The 15000-nt window shown below is 48.5% G+C and overlaps 1 protein-coding gene across 1 annotated transcript in view; it reads right to left on the reverse strand.

The window, feature by feature from the left end:
- Positions 1-15000, reverse strand: part of LOC134447842 (FERM domain-containing protein 5) — a 250370-nt gene that overhangs the window by 48368 nt on the left and 187002 nt on the right. The window contains exons 5-6 of the mRNA XM_063197516.1: positions 7305-7402; positions 1-105 (exon numbers count right to left, since the gene is read on the reverse strand). The exon at positions 1-105 is cut by the window's left edge and continues 19 nt beyond it. Coding sequence (XP_063053586.1) covers positions 1-105; positions 7305-7402 — 203 coding nt within the window. The remainder of the gene's footprint in view (positions 106-7304; positions 7403-15000) is intronic.

Genomic DNA, 15000 nt, shown 5'->3' on the forward strand with positions numbered 1-15000 from the left:
TGTCTGCAATCCGCCGCTCCAGTTTCTCCGAGTGTTTGGGGAAGAACTGGAACTTGGAGCTGTAGCCTTCCGGATGCTTCCCGGGGTCGTAGTCACCGATCTCAGCTACAGAGAGATGGAGAGAGAGGGAGGGAGAGAGAGAGGAGATAGAAAACACACACACACACACACACACACACACACACACACACACACACACACACACACACACACACACACACACACACACCACACACACACACACACACACACACACACACACACACACACACACACACACACACACACACACACACACACACACACACACACACACACACACACACACACACACACACACACACACACACACACACACACACACACACACAGAGAGAGAGGGAGAGAATGACATTCATTAGTTAACCTGACATTTTGATGTATGCATGGGCTACATCCACTGAAACTTAACATCATCCTTCACCAACAGCAGACAGATGCGTGGATCTCATGGAGATGACGTTTGTTAGCTAGAGGGATGCATGGCTGGTTACCTAATGCATCTTTAAATTCCTTTGTAGTTAGCCTGTGGGTTCATATATGTATGGCTCTTTAAGCATTGTTGTTACTAAGGCTGTAACGATATTGCATCGAACCGAGGGATCGCGGTACGCAGACCCACGAACCCCTATCGCGAACCTCCCTCGCAGAATCGCGATGCGCCCTTTCAAAGTTGTTAAGGGCTCTGCATACTTAACGTGCGCACTTTGGCGCATTTGGCGCGAGAACCATTAAAATGTAGGCTACCCCTCAGTCTGGAAAACAGCAGGATACAAATGTTTGCATATGCGCTTAAAAAAGACGAGTAGAAAAGGGGCGCACTGACATGTGCGAGTAGGCCTAACACTTCCATTCACCCCTCTCTTATAAAATTGTTACGTCCAACCAGCACGTGCATTTGTTGTTATCAATTGCCTGAGAAACCTCCGATAGACGAAAAACTTGGGCAAACGTCGGAAGGTAAAGCATGAAATGAACAACTGACCATGAAGGCTTTATCAAACGTGTGAATATTTTTTGATTCATGCATGCGCCGATGCATGTTGAGTGGGGACTGACGTTGAGCGGAGAGAGAGAAAGAGAGCGAGAGAGCGAGATGCTCCGCCTGCCCAAATTCTCAAACCACGCTACGCTCTAATAAGGGAAGTGTCTGAAGTCGGGCGAACGTTAAGGTCGATGTGGATATTAGGCAGCATTGCCGCATTGACCGCCTGCCTAGCGAAAACATACTCTATTTCAGCCTCTGCATCCATTCCCTCTCTTGACAAAATGTCAAATCACAAAACCAAACAAAGGACAACGTGCGTGTTGCAAAGTGAGATGAGAACATAACTGAGGTACATTTCGAGTTTTGTTTGTAGGCCTATAAGCGTGGCGCGCTGCTGCACCATCAAAAAAGTTACAAAAATATTAAACATCAAAATCAAGTGTTGCATTTCTGTAAGTAACATAATACAACATGTTTCCTGACGAAATATGTTAATGTTTGGATATTAATTGGATAATGTTTGATAATGTGAGACAGTTCTTATAGGCTACCTACTGGAACCCTGACCCTTCTCTCTCCGTCTCTGTCTCTCTCACACACGGTCAGCATCTCAGCATGATATGATCTAAGCCTAATAATAATAAGCCTATTTTTCATTGGTGAACGTGAACTAATATCCCTTATTTCTCTGTGTTGTGCTTTGATGTCAACACCTGGGGAACAGGTTGCAGTGGTAGGACTATATCTGCAAAATCATTTAGTACACCTACAAAATGAATGTAGGCAGGTAGCCTAAATGCAAAAAGAAAGCATATATAGGCCTATATATATATATATATATTAGTGGTGGGCCGTTATCGGCGTTAACGTGCTGCGATAATGTGAGACTCTTGTCGCGCGATGAAGAAAATATCGCATGTTAATCTATTCTCAAAATATAGCCTAGGTTTGGAGTTTGGGCACGTCACCATAGCGTTTAATTCAGACGCTTTTAGACTGCGCTCCAGTCGCTTCTCCTCTCTCCACCTGTTGTTTCAGCAGACCTACTAAATATGAAGTGTTTGCATGCTGAAAACATTAATCCCTCTGCCGTGGTAGTTGTTGTTTGAGTGCTTTTTCACAAGTGGTAGACTAAAGAGACGTTATTGTTTGAGGTGAAGCATAGAGAGACATTATTGTGTGTGAGTAGCTACCAGCCCGACATAGCCTACATTTCCTCACGCATTGCATAGAATACATAAACAACTTCCAGAAATCTTGCCTGTGCTATAATTGCAAAACATTCCGTGTGATAGTCCTATGCATTTTGAAGATTGTCAAACTGAAACTATCAATATCTACTCTCGCTGAATGTTTGTGTTGCAATCGCGCACATTTGCGATTCAGTGAGATATTCTCATGTCCGACGGTAATAAACCTCGCGGTTGTCGCGCTTGACTTTTTTTTTTGCAAACTGAATTCATGTCGAGTTGTTACTCATCTGGCATTCTAACTCTGAGAACAACTGTGAAATCGCAGTGTGCCAGTGCTGTAGGTTCTAGATAGGCATATCCAGTAGCCTGGCTCTGCTGAGGGCTGCTGTGCCTGGGCTACTACGCGCAGAGTTCCTCCCTCTCTTAAAGGAGCCGCTGCAGTCAGTGGCAATCTCTCTCTCTCTCTCTCTCTCTCTCTCTCTCTCTCTCTCTCTCTCTCTCTCTCTCTCTCTCTCTCTCTCTCTCTCTCTGCCCATTAGAAATGCTGAATTGTTGAGGTAATATTGTTTAAATAGCCTAAATGTTTGATAGATTTATCTGTATTTGCCTCTACAACTTATAGCGCTGTTCATTTTGAAATTTCAGTATCTTATAATTGTAAATGCTTCCTAACATATTGGACACACTTTACACATATTGCTGTGATTTTTTCATCTCCAAGTATCAACATGACCATTTTTTGAAGATGAGATGCATTTTGGAAAAAAAGATGAGCTCTGGTCTAATGCGCCATCTGTCTTAAGAAACCCCAAGGTTTTTTTCGGCATTATTTCGCTATCGTGCCTATTCTGAATGAGCCATTTTGATATAGATTAATCTAGATTAATCTAGATTAATTTCATAATTACAGTGAGATTAATCTAGATTAAAAAAATTAATCTATGCCCACCCCTAATATATATATATATATAGATATAAATTAAATATATATATATATATGTACAGCCATATATATATATATATATATATATATATATATATATATGAAGAGTTCAGATGCAAAACCCCCTAAGTGCCATTTCAGAAAATAATCTTCATTCATTTAATACAAAGCTATCAAAATTGCATATTTTTTCATTTTATTTATGCAATATAACTATTTATATGTATTATCAGGTACATGAATGTAAACCAAACCAACAACGGGGTTCTGTAAAAATACAGAACTGCAGGTCTTCAGAAATGGAGTTAGGGGGTTTTGCATCTGAACTCTTCATATATATAACATTTATTTTCTTTTTTTTTTTTCCCTTAAATTTAAAAAAAAAATCGTGGGGCGTATCGAACCGTAGGTCATATATCGTGATACAAACCGAATCGTGGGTTGGGTGTATCGTTACAGCCTTAGTTGTTACTAAAATAAAAGTGTTATGTGCTTATCGATTAATCTTATGTTTACAATCGATTTTTTGCTAAATGCACCGAATTGCCTATGTGTATGAAACGCGCTTCGTCTGGAAACCTGGCAGGCTTACCTTGGAAATCATAAATAATAAAAAAGGCAAACGTTGCCGTCAAATGCATCATGTCAAACAAGCTCCCAAATGTTAACAGCCAGGAACAACAACAACAACAAAACAGGCCCCAAAACAAGCAGTAAACAAGTGGCTGGGTGTGTTTGCAATCTGGGCAACATGACTAGCATTTCCACCAGGGGACTCTATAGATCCCGCCCACACCTGCACGGGTGCTGTGAGTGACAGGTGGAAGGGCCAATCAGGAGCGGCGCTGGGCTTTGTGTTTATTTGTGATTTCATGGTACACTGAGCCCTCCAGGCTGCCTGACGAGATGACTTCCTGAGATGAGGCGATGGGCCGGCACATCTTTAATTCAACAGCACACACACACACATACGCACGCAAGCACACACACACACACATACGCACGCAAGCACACACACACACACGCACACACACACACACACGCACGCACGTACACGTGCACACACACAGACGCACACATGAACAAGCACACACACACGCGCACACACACACACACACACACAGACACACACACATACACATAGTACAAGTACATATAAACATGCACAAACAATAAACTCAGTCATACATGAATCAAGAACATACACACACACACACACACACACACACAGACACACAAACACAGACACACACACACACACACACACACACATATATGGGTTCAGATACACAGACACACACCACGTGCCAGGTACGGTCCTAGCAGCGTTGCCAAACGAGCCACATATTCCCCCTTGCTCTGCACTTTCTATTGCTACTTCCTCTTCCCGGGAGCTGAAGAGCTGGCACCCACGCCCTTCACTGGCTCCTTGGCAAGGACAACACACACACACACACACACACACACACACACACACACACACACACACACACACACGCATTTGCGCACAGACAAAGACACAGGCACACACAAACATAGAAACACACACACATACATACACACACACACACACACACACACACACACACACACACACACACACACACACACACACACACACACACACACACACACACACACACACACAGATTATATCTGAATCTGTGATTTATGCTTATTTAATCATCAGGGACTGTGACCTGGGGACTGTGTGTGTGTGTGTGTGTGTGTGTGTGTGTGTGTGTGTGTGTGTGTGTGTGTGTGTGTGTGTGTGTGTGTGTGTGTGTGTGTGTGTGTGTGTGAGAGAGTGCGAGTATGTGCGTGTGTGCGTATGTGCGTGTGAACTGAGAATTCTGGTGTATGTAATGCTTTTTAGAGTGTGCCATAGATCAAAAACAGCAAAGATACAGCCCTTTGTGTGTGTGTGTGTGTGTGTGTGTGTGTGTGTGTGTGTGTGTGTGTGTGTGTGTGTGTGTGTGTGTGCGTGCGCGTGCGTGTGTGTGTGTGTGTGTGTATGAGTGTGTGCCTGCATGTGCACGTAGGTGTGTGCGTGCGTGCATGCTCCATAGATCAGACACGGTGAGAGATACAGCTCCCTAAAGGCTAAAGGCTGGCGAGGATGTGGTGTGTTCTAGATCCTGGAGATGAAACCCTAAATCCTCTAATGGTAAATCACATTAGAGAGAACAGGAAAACCATCAACGCCTCACACTGGAGAAGTGTCCTTGGGATGGTGTGCTTTATGCTGCGTCCAGAAGGGCGACCTTACTCTGCCTGGTTGCGGAGGTATAGCTGAAGAAGTTTATTTGCACTGGACGTGACATTGACATGTTTGATTTAGCTAATCACATAACGGCTCTGGCTTGACAGCCTGGGACATTCGGAGATATGAACATTCCAAGTGGTTTTCGCCGAGTGGCATCATATTCTCATAACCATAATATTAGCTTGGCTTTAATCGTTGACATCCGCTCTGATCGCTCAGTTCGCTTCGCCCCTGGCGAATTCGCACTGGTCGCCCAGTTCGCTTACCCTCTATAGAGAAATACCGGTAATTACTTCCGTCGCTCAGTTAGCATAGGTCCCTCTTGGTGTGAACATAGCATTAGTGTTGTAGTACTCGACGCCACTGAGCCTTGATCTTGTCTTTGTCTCAACTTAATTTGGTCTTGACCCTGCCGTGGCGTAACGGTGGGGCACTGGGTTACTATGCTGGTGACCCGGGTTTGATTCCGGCCCAGGTCATTTGACGAACCTTCCCCTTCTCTCCCCACTCATTTCTTGTTCCTCTGTAACTGTCCTGTCACAATAAAGGCATACAAAGCCCAAACATATCTTTAACAAAAAACAAAAAAACAACTTAATGTGGTCTTGGTCTTGTCACGTTCTCGGGCAATAACCATTCCATACCATAACACAAATGTTGGAAAGATCTACTGTGGTGTACTGTGTCTAGTCTAAATTCAATTATGTTATTTTAGCCCATAGAACTGAGCCTTTTATTCTTCAGTTCACACAAGTGTGTGATCTGATCTAGTAGTGGTCCTGACTCGCCCTACCTTTATGCCTCTATTTCTGAGAGGACAGTGGAGGAGAGAAAGGAAACGAGTGGGGAGAGAGCGATGGGGAGGGATCGGCAAATGACCCGGTCGCCAGTGCAGTAACCCGGTGCCCTACTGTTAGGGCAGGGCCCTGAGTGACTCGCCCTGTCTTCATCTTGACTTGGTCTCGGTCTCGGCTGGTCTGTCTTGGTCTTGGTCTCAGTGTTGGTCGGCCTTGATGCCCTCTGGTTTTGGTAATGTCTTGGTCTCGGTCTTGGTCGGCCTTGATGCCCTCTGGTTTTGGTAATGTCTTGGTCTCGGTCTTGGTCGGCCTTGACACCCTCTGGTTTTGGTAATGTCTTGCTCTCGGACTAAGCGGTCTTGACTACATCATCATAGTGTGCTAGTGGTCCGCTTTGCAGGTATGGCCTGTTAGGCATGTGGCATGTCGGCCACACCCTTTGACGGATGGTGGTGATGGACGTGGCTAACAGAATGTAGGAAGTCTTTACATACATACAAAACACACAGTCTGATTGGCCCGAGACATCGGTCACAGCCTGAAAAGTTTTTGGCTGAGGTTAGCTACCCATGCAAAGTCAATGGGATCCGTCAACAGACAGGGTCCACGTGAACAAAGGATGAGTGATTGAGGGTGGCTGATACACCCATAGCCACATCACCCCCTAAAAACACAGACACAAACACAGACACTATCGAGCACGCAACAGACACATGACTGAAAACACACAGACACAGGTTCATAGACACAGACACAGAGCCATGCGCACACACACACACACACACACACACACACACACACACACACACACACACACACACACACACACACACACACACACACACACACACACACCTCTGTGTGTTACCTTACAGGATGTATGTGGCAAGCATGGAAACATCGTCTTACAGAGACGGTGGCCATGACACACACACACACACACACACACACACACACACACACACACACACACACACACACACACACACACACACACACACACACACACACACACACACACACACACACACACACACACACACACACACACACACACACACCCCTCCCCTCCAATTACCTTGCAAGATGAATGCGGCGAGTACGGCAGCGTCTGAGGTCTTACACAGGAGGCGGCCATGGTACAGATCCCTCTTGATCTGCAGGAAGACGAGATACCTGTGGAAGCAAGAAACACAATACATTACATTATATATCACATTTCATTACATTACATTTTGAGATAACTGAGATAACAAGAAACAATATGACACATTACATTGCACTACGCTACACTGCTTTGCAATGCATTCAATTGTATTACTAGATATCTGTGGAGAGAAGAAACGACATACATGATGAGTTGAGGTGCCACTACTTCAGGAGCAAGATGAATGACACTTACAGTGAGCAAATGCGAAAAGTACCAGCATACAGTACTGTATAAAAATAAATAAACTAACGTGCTTTTAAGGCTACTCTTAGTAATAAGAATGATGATAATGATTAGCATTATCATCATCATGACCACCACCACAATCATCATCACCACCCACCACCTAATCATCATCATCATCATCATCATCATCATCATCGTCTTCGTCGTTGTCACCATCACTCCTATCATCATCATCATCATCATCATCATCATCATCATCATCATCATCATCATCATCATTACTTTCACCATCACCATCATCATCAGAATCATTCTTTTACAAAATATTTTTGAAGAAATTAAGAAGTTGCTCAAAGTCATTATAGTGCAGTGATTCCCATTACAATATTATGGCCAATGCCTTTGAAAGAGAACGGCAGCGCAATTCCATCTTTTCTCTTCTCCCCAGGGCATGCTGAATACTTCATTTCGATATGGAGGAAATGAGCTGCTGGTAATTGGGGACGCAACGTGCAAATAGACAGAAATGAAAGCAGGGGAATGCATAAAGAAAGAAAAAAAGGCGGGAGAGAGATAGAGGCGGGAGATGTAGACAAAAAGCACAATCAAAGAAAGTTCATAACGAAAGAAAGAAAGAAAGAAAGAAAGAAAGAAAGAAAGAAAGAAAGAAAGAAAGAAAGAAAGAAAGAAAGAAAGAAAAAGAGAAAGAAAGGCATTGAAAGGTAAATAAAGGCCCAAGGCTGGTAGTCTCTAGTGCTTTAAGCCTGGTGTAGCTGCCTGGAGACTAGAAACACTGGAGGCTACATCGCAGCCTCGAGAGTAAAAAACACCCAGTCAGCCACATCACTGCCCAAGGGCACAGCGAGAGAAGGGGACCACAGAAGCCTCTCTCCTCTCTGAGACACTCCTCCTCCGTCTCTCCTCTCTGAGACACTCCTCCTCCTCCTCCTCCTCCTCCTCCTCTCTCTCTCCTCTCTGAGACACCCGTCCTCTTCCTGACCCTTCCCACAGTGTTTCTCCTCCTATTTCCCTTCTCACCCTGACACTCCTCCTCCACATCGGACAGAATGCATCTGCAACTGTAGAGCTCAGACCCACCTTAGGCAGTTATCATTTGTTTTGAGCTGGAGGTCAGATCTCACACACTTTAGCAGTGATTTTTTAGTTTTTGGTGGAGGGCCAGAGTCATTCATTTCTATTTTGTATTATGACACCACATGGAGCTTTGCCTTCTGTGGGGGTCCAACACAACCTGAGCACAAGGTAAAGGGGGGTGCAACTTTTTTTATTTAGACAGGACAGTGAAGTGTGGGACAGGAAACGAGTGCGAGAGAGAGACGGGGAAGGATCGGGAAACGGCCCGGGTCGGGAATCGAACCCGGGTCGCCCGCGCAGTAGTCCAGTGCCCAGCCGACTAAGCCACCACTTATAACCGGGAGGTTACATATTCAAGTGGGCCCAGTATCTCTCCATCAGGTGTTCCATTATCTCCGTCATCGTTTGGTTGGGCTGAGCGGCAGAGTGGGATGTCAGTGTCACAATGGGTCCTCTTCCTCCTCCTCATGACCCCGACACAGACACTGGCCTCATCTCAATGCCCAGTGCTCTAGCCTTGACTAGGACGTGAAAGGCCCAGTGATTGGATACTCTTTGTTGAACTCCGCGGAGTATCCAATCACGGGGCGTTTCACGTCCTAGCAAGGCTAGAACACAGGGCATTGAGAAAGAGCCACTTGGGGTGTCTCAGATGGCGCACTTGTGCACTTCGGGTACTATAATTCAGTGCATAGGGCGCTTTCAAAGTAAAATTTTGTTTGTTCAGTGCACTGAAAAGCGCCCAGATGATTCCCTAACAATGGTGTAAAACGCAGTGCTTGAACGATGAACATTTCACGCACTAAACGGGCGCCATGTTGACAAAAAACGGAAGAAACGTGACGTTCAGTCCAGTAGAAGAGTTTGGTCAACTGCCTCCTGTATTTCTGTTAGTAATGTTGCTGAGACACCAATCTTTTCATGCCAAGCCAAGTATTGTACACAAAATAGCTGCCAGTTGGGATGTAGAAAATGTAAATACAAGCACGACAAACTGTGCAATGTAAACAGTAGCCAACCGATATTTTGGTGAGCTAATGCTAGCTCAACCGTCACTTCCAGTCAGGGCACAGTGCATAGTGTGCCGACTTTTTCACAACACTATGCACTAAAGACCCCCAGTGCACTGTGAGCACTATGCACTGACTGTCAGTGCACTGCCATAAGTGCGCCATCTGAGACACAGCCACTATTCTGTTCCTCCCCCAGGTGTTCCACCATCTCCGTCATCGTTTGGTTTGGGCTGATTGACAGAGTGGGATGTCACACTGGGTCCTCCTCCTCTTCCTCCTCCTGACCCCGACACAGACACCATCCTGTCTCTCCCCCAGGTGTTTCATCACCATCCTCTCCTCTGACTATGAAAGTAGGCCAAAGCGGAGCTAATAGTGCGAGGTGGGAGAGGAGATAATGGCTCTTTTATATAATAACTGCGATGGCTGGGCGGAATAAAGTGAAAATGCATGACAAAGGAGGATATTATTAGGCTGTGTGAACTCAACACTCACACTCGTGGTACAACGGGTGTTACACACTTACACACACACACACACACACACACATAAATGCATATGGGCACGCACATGCACATATAGGTTCAGGCATGCACAAACTTACGCGCACATGCACACACACACACGCGCGCGCGCGCGTGCGCGCACGCATACACACACACGCGCGCGTGCGCGCACGCATACACACACACACACACACACACACACACACACACACACACACACACACACACACACACACACACACACACACACACAAAGTTGGCAGCCACAAGCCACCAGCCACCAGCAGTCAATGCCTGACCTACATATCCCTTCCTCTCTTCTCACACCCATTCACACACACACGCACACGCACACACACACACACACACACACACACACACACTCACATACACACACCCACAAACACACACACTCACACGCACACACACACACACACACACACACACACACACACACACACACACACACACACACACACAGTGTAAAAAATGGGGCTGTGTGCACCCGAAAAAGGACTGTATAATAGGGCTGGTCCAGGAATACAGTAAGCTACACAGGTTGTCCGACCAGAACAAAAATGGATCTCCCCAAGAAGTCACACACACACACAAGATTGAAGGCCTTGAAACCGTGAACCGTGGTTTACTAAAACATATAAAAAGAATACAAATAAGACATAAGAAATATGTACGTACCGGTAATAAAATACACGTAATACTATATACAACACAATATACAATATATACAGTGAGGAAAGGAGGATAGCTGCCTACAGTAGCTATCTGACCAAGGGGGAGGGGAAACATGAGGGTGACTGCCTACAGCAGACATCCTAAACAGGGTGGATGTGTAGGGAACATAACATGGCTACCTAGAGTAGCCATGTGGACCATGGGCATGATATGTGTCTGCCTACAGCAGACACACAGAGCAGGCATTAAACTGAATGTAAGTGCCACTCAGCCAAAGAAGCACATTACTGAACAAATGTACCCTTTGACGAACCATGGCACACAGATGAGAATGAGTAAACATACCACAGAGCTACTGCACAATACATACATGTAGTAAATGACAATACATTAAACAGACATGACATAATACAGTACAATAACAATGCAATACATAAACTCACTCTCTCATGGACGCACGGAAACAAAGAGTACATATGGACGCTGGGATCCTGAGACGTCCAGAGAATAGAGGTAGGTGGATCCCAAGTTGACTGCTAGAGTCCCTGTGAGCTGATGGTCTGAAGAGTGACCTGTCTTGCAGCCCCTATGCACAGCTGCACAGCAGGGTGCCGAGCCAGGGGGTGTTCCCAGTAGGCCAGGACCTACCTCTGGAGCCGGAAGGTCTGGTTGCTGGGCCAATCACTGCCTACCCACATGCTTGGTGCATGATGGAAAAGTACCAGGTCTGTAGGTCAGTGAAAGGGTCTGTAAGTCAGTAGGGGAGCAGTAGAGGGGGGGGGGGGGGTGTGTGTGCAGCATCTCTGACAAACAACGGGGGATGGGCTGAATGTAGAGAGATGAGAAAGAGAGGAGAAAGGGCCTGAACTGTCAGTCACTGTGGCCAGGAGGCACAATTCTGAACAGCCGCCCCCAACTTTGTGGAACAAAGTTGAAATATGATGTTGTGGTGGAAGTTGGGTACCGATGAGATGTCGATGGTATGCTGATGGTTCAGGCGAAAGACAGTGCTTGGTCAGGTCAGAGACCCAGTCTGTGCTGTCACCTACCAACAGCTCCTGGCATGACTGCGGTTGGTGGGTGATGAGTGGAACCAGGAGTCCAGTGTCTAGGCCGCCCCATCTGCCCACGGTGACTGGGCCGATGAGGCTCCGATGCTGGAGTGAAGTGATGCTGCTGATGCTGCTCTTCTTCCACACGGCTGTGTGGGACCACTGACTTGGGCCGAAGGCGTGATGACTGTCTCTGGGTGGCAGCACTGATGGTGGCCGCCCTGTGATGGGCTCTGATGGCTGTGCGCTGTGGCCCTTTCATGCCACCGGAGGTGCTGACATGACGCACAACCTGAGCTGAGGATGGACGGTGAAGCTGACGCAGAGGGAGGCGCCAGTTGGGGCTGTCAGCTGGGCTGCTGGCAGAACTGACTGCCTGACGGGTGTGGACCTCTGGTCGCTGTGATCGATGACTGCTAGCCGCTGCCTGTGCCAGCCTGACTGAGGTGTTGTGCTGGCGTTTGGCAGAATGCTGACGGCTAGCAGGTGTCTGTGCTCCTATGCACAGGCTGGAGGAAGTGGAGGAGTGGTGCTGAACGGCCTTGGCAGGGCCTTGAAGTGTCCATCCAAGCCGCGACTTCAGTGCTATAGGTGCACCCGTGGGACCTACGTGCACTGGCTGGATGGGCATGAGGAGGTCTGGGTAGTCCGAGCCGATGAGGAGGAGTGGCTGGACTTTTGTGAATGGCTGAAGAGGCAGACCTCTGAGGTGACTGTAGGTCCTTTTCAGAGCCTCAACAGGATGTGATTGAGGGGACAGTCTGAGTTCTGGCGAAGTGAAGGCCCGCTGGATCTTGTATCTCTTCTCTGGGTGGCTGGCTGATGACACAGAGAAGGATACAGACCTCCCAGGCACTGTTCTGACGTCCTGGCGGATGGTGTGGAGGGCCAGGTCCTCACTCGGTCCCTGCAAGCCGAGCTGCTGCGCTGCTTGGTGAAGGAGCATGGTGCGCTCAGAGCCGTCGTCGAGGATGGCGTATGTCTCCATCCTCTTGCCCCGGTGATGCAGGTGCACCTTCACCATCTTCAGCAGCACGCTACTGCCTCTCCTCGCTGGGTCCAGGTAGTAAGTGGCAGGCTGGCTGACTGAAGACGGCGCAGCTGGCTCTGGCTTGTTGTAGTAGTTGACCTCGTGCAGGATCTCCAGGTGCCGACGGTCGCACTTCGCGCAACGTGCCTTGAGGTAGCACTGTGCTGCCTGGTGGCCGCGTCCACACCTCCAGCACTTATTGCCGGCCTTCACCCACTCTGCACACAGTTCAAGGGACATTTTCTTAAATGCAGTGCACTGGTTGAAATAGTGCTCCTTGCTGTTGCAGAATGGGCAGAACTTCTTGGGCTGTTCTTCCCTCTGAGGTGGAGCTGGAGCTGGATTGGATGGGGGTTCTACCAGCAGGACTGTGGTAGGCTGCATGGCTGACGTCTGCTTCCCTCCGGTGCCCCGCTGCCGGTCCAGCTGGCTGGGTTGCTGCTGCAGCTGCTGCTTGCGGCGGGTCGATGGTGTCGTCCATCTGCACACTGACTTCATGCTCCAGCCAGTCAGCGAAGTCCCGTAGCGTGGGGACAGGCACACGGGCAGGGTCAATGTACCGCCGGAAAGCAGTGCGCAGCTCATGCGGCAGCTTGGGCAGCAGGCGTGAGACGTGGGAGCCGGTCTGAAGCTCCAGCTGCTCCTGAGTCCCCATCTTGTCCAGCATCCCCACCAATGACTGGACCTTCAGGGCGAAGTGACGGAAGCCTCTTTGGTCACCACTCTCGACGGGGGGCTCAGCCAGTAGCAGGTTGATCTGCCTGAGTGCCAACTTGCGGGGCTGGCCGAAGAGCTTGGTGAGGGCTGCCATGGTGTCTGTGTATGGAGAGCCGCTGTGACAGTATGCGTCTGCTACCAGGACGGCTTCCTCAAACTTCAGGTGGTCCAGCAACACCTGGTATTTGAAGCGCTCCGTCGCGTCAGATGGCAAGACGTTGTCCAGCGCCAGCTGCATTCGGTGAAACTGCCGCGGGTCGTCCTCGGTGAAGAGTGGGATCTTCATCTTGGGGCCGCGGTAGGTAGTCTCCTGATGGGGCAGAGACTGCAGCCGGCGTGGAACTGGTGGCAGGACGAACTGGTCCGGGACTCTCCCACCCTGGTCTGCTGCGGCTGAAGAGCACTGTGGACTGTATGGCGCCGCATACTGTGGTGTGTCCACTGAGGAGGAGGATGAGAAGGCCAGCTGACCCCGTGTCCGGTTCATGCTCCTCATACGCTCTGTCAGTTCAGCAACCAGTGGTGATGTGTGACGAGGAGCTACTTGTGGGCGTGAGGTAGACGTCACTGCATCTGCTGCAGTGGTGGCGACGTGTGGCCGAGGCAGAGGTGGCTGGTCTTGGACCTGTAGCTCTGGCGATGGTGCACGACGGGTGGCACTCACTGGATGTGCAGGGCTGTGTCGTCTGTCCTGCTGCAGGGTTGGTGAGGTGAGTGGTCCACTAGGTGAGTGGGCTCCCGGTGTGGCTGCAGGCGCCTGACGGTCTCTGGCTGGTGAGCGTGTTGGAGTGGAGTGGTACTGCTGCATCAGGAACTGCACATCCCTCTGCAGCTGCCGACTCTCCTCCCTCATCTGCCGGTTCTCTTCACGCATCTGCCTGCAGTCCTCCCTCACCTCCTGCCTGATGTGCAGGTTGTCCTCTCGCAGCTGTCTGTTGTCCTCACGCAGCTCCCGATGAATCTGTACATTCTCCTCTCGCAGCTGCTGGAGGGCGAGTAGAATGGCTGCTGACGCGTCTGTCGTGGTCTGTCCAGCAGGGGGCGTGTGTGTCACCTCCCGGGGCCTGCTGTCTCCCATGTGTGACTGGTCAGCAGTGTGTGTGGGTGAATCGGGACTGATACTTCTATTGGGGGATGCCATCTTAACTGTGTAGAGTACTGTATCCGGCGAGGAGGACCTTGTAAAAAATGGGGCTGTGTGCACCCGAAAAAGGACTGTATAATAGGGCTGGTCCAGGAATACAGTAAGCTACACAGGTTGTCCGACCAGAA

The sequence above is a fragment of the Engraulis encrasicolus genome, chromosome 4 (assembly GCF_034702125.1).
Source record: "Engraulis encrasicolus isolate BLACKSEA-1 chromosome 4, IST_EnEncr_1.0, whole genome shotgun sequence".
NCBI classification, from domain to species: domain Eukaryota; kingdom Metazoa; phylum Chordata; class Actinopteri; order Clupeiformes; family Engraulidae; genus Engraulis; species Engraulis encrasicolus.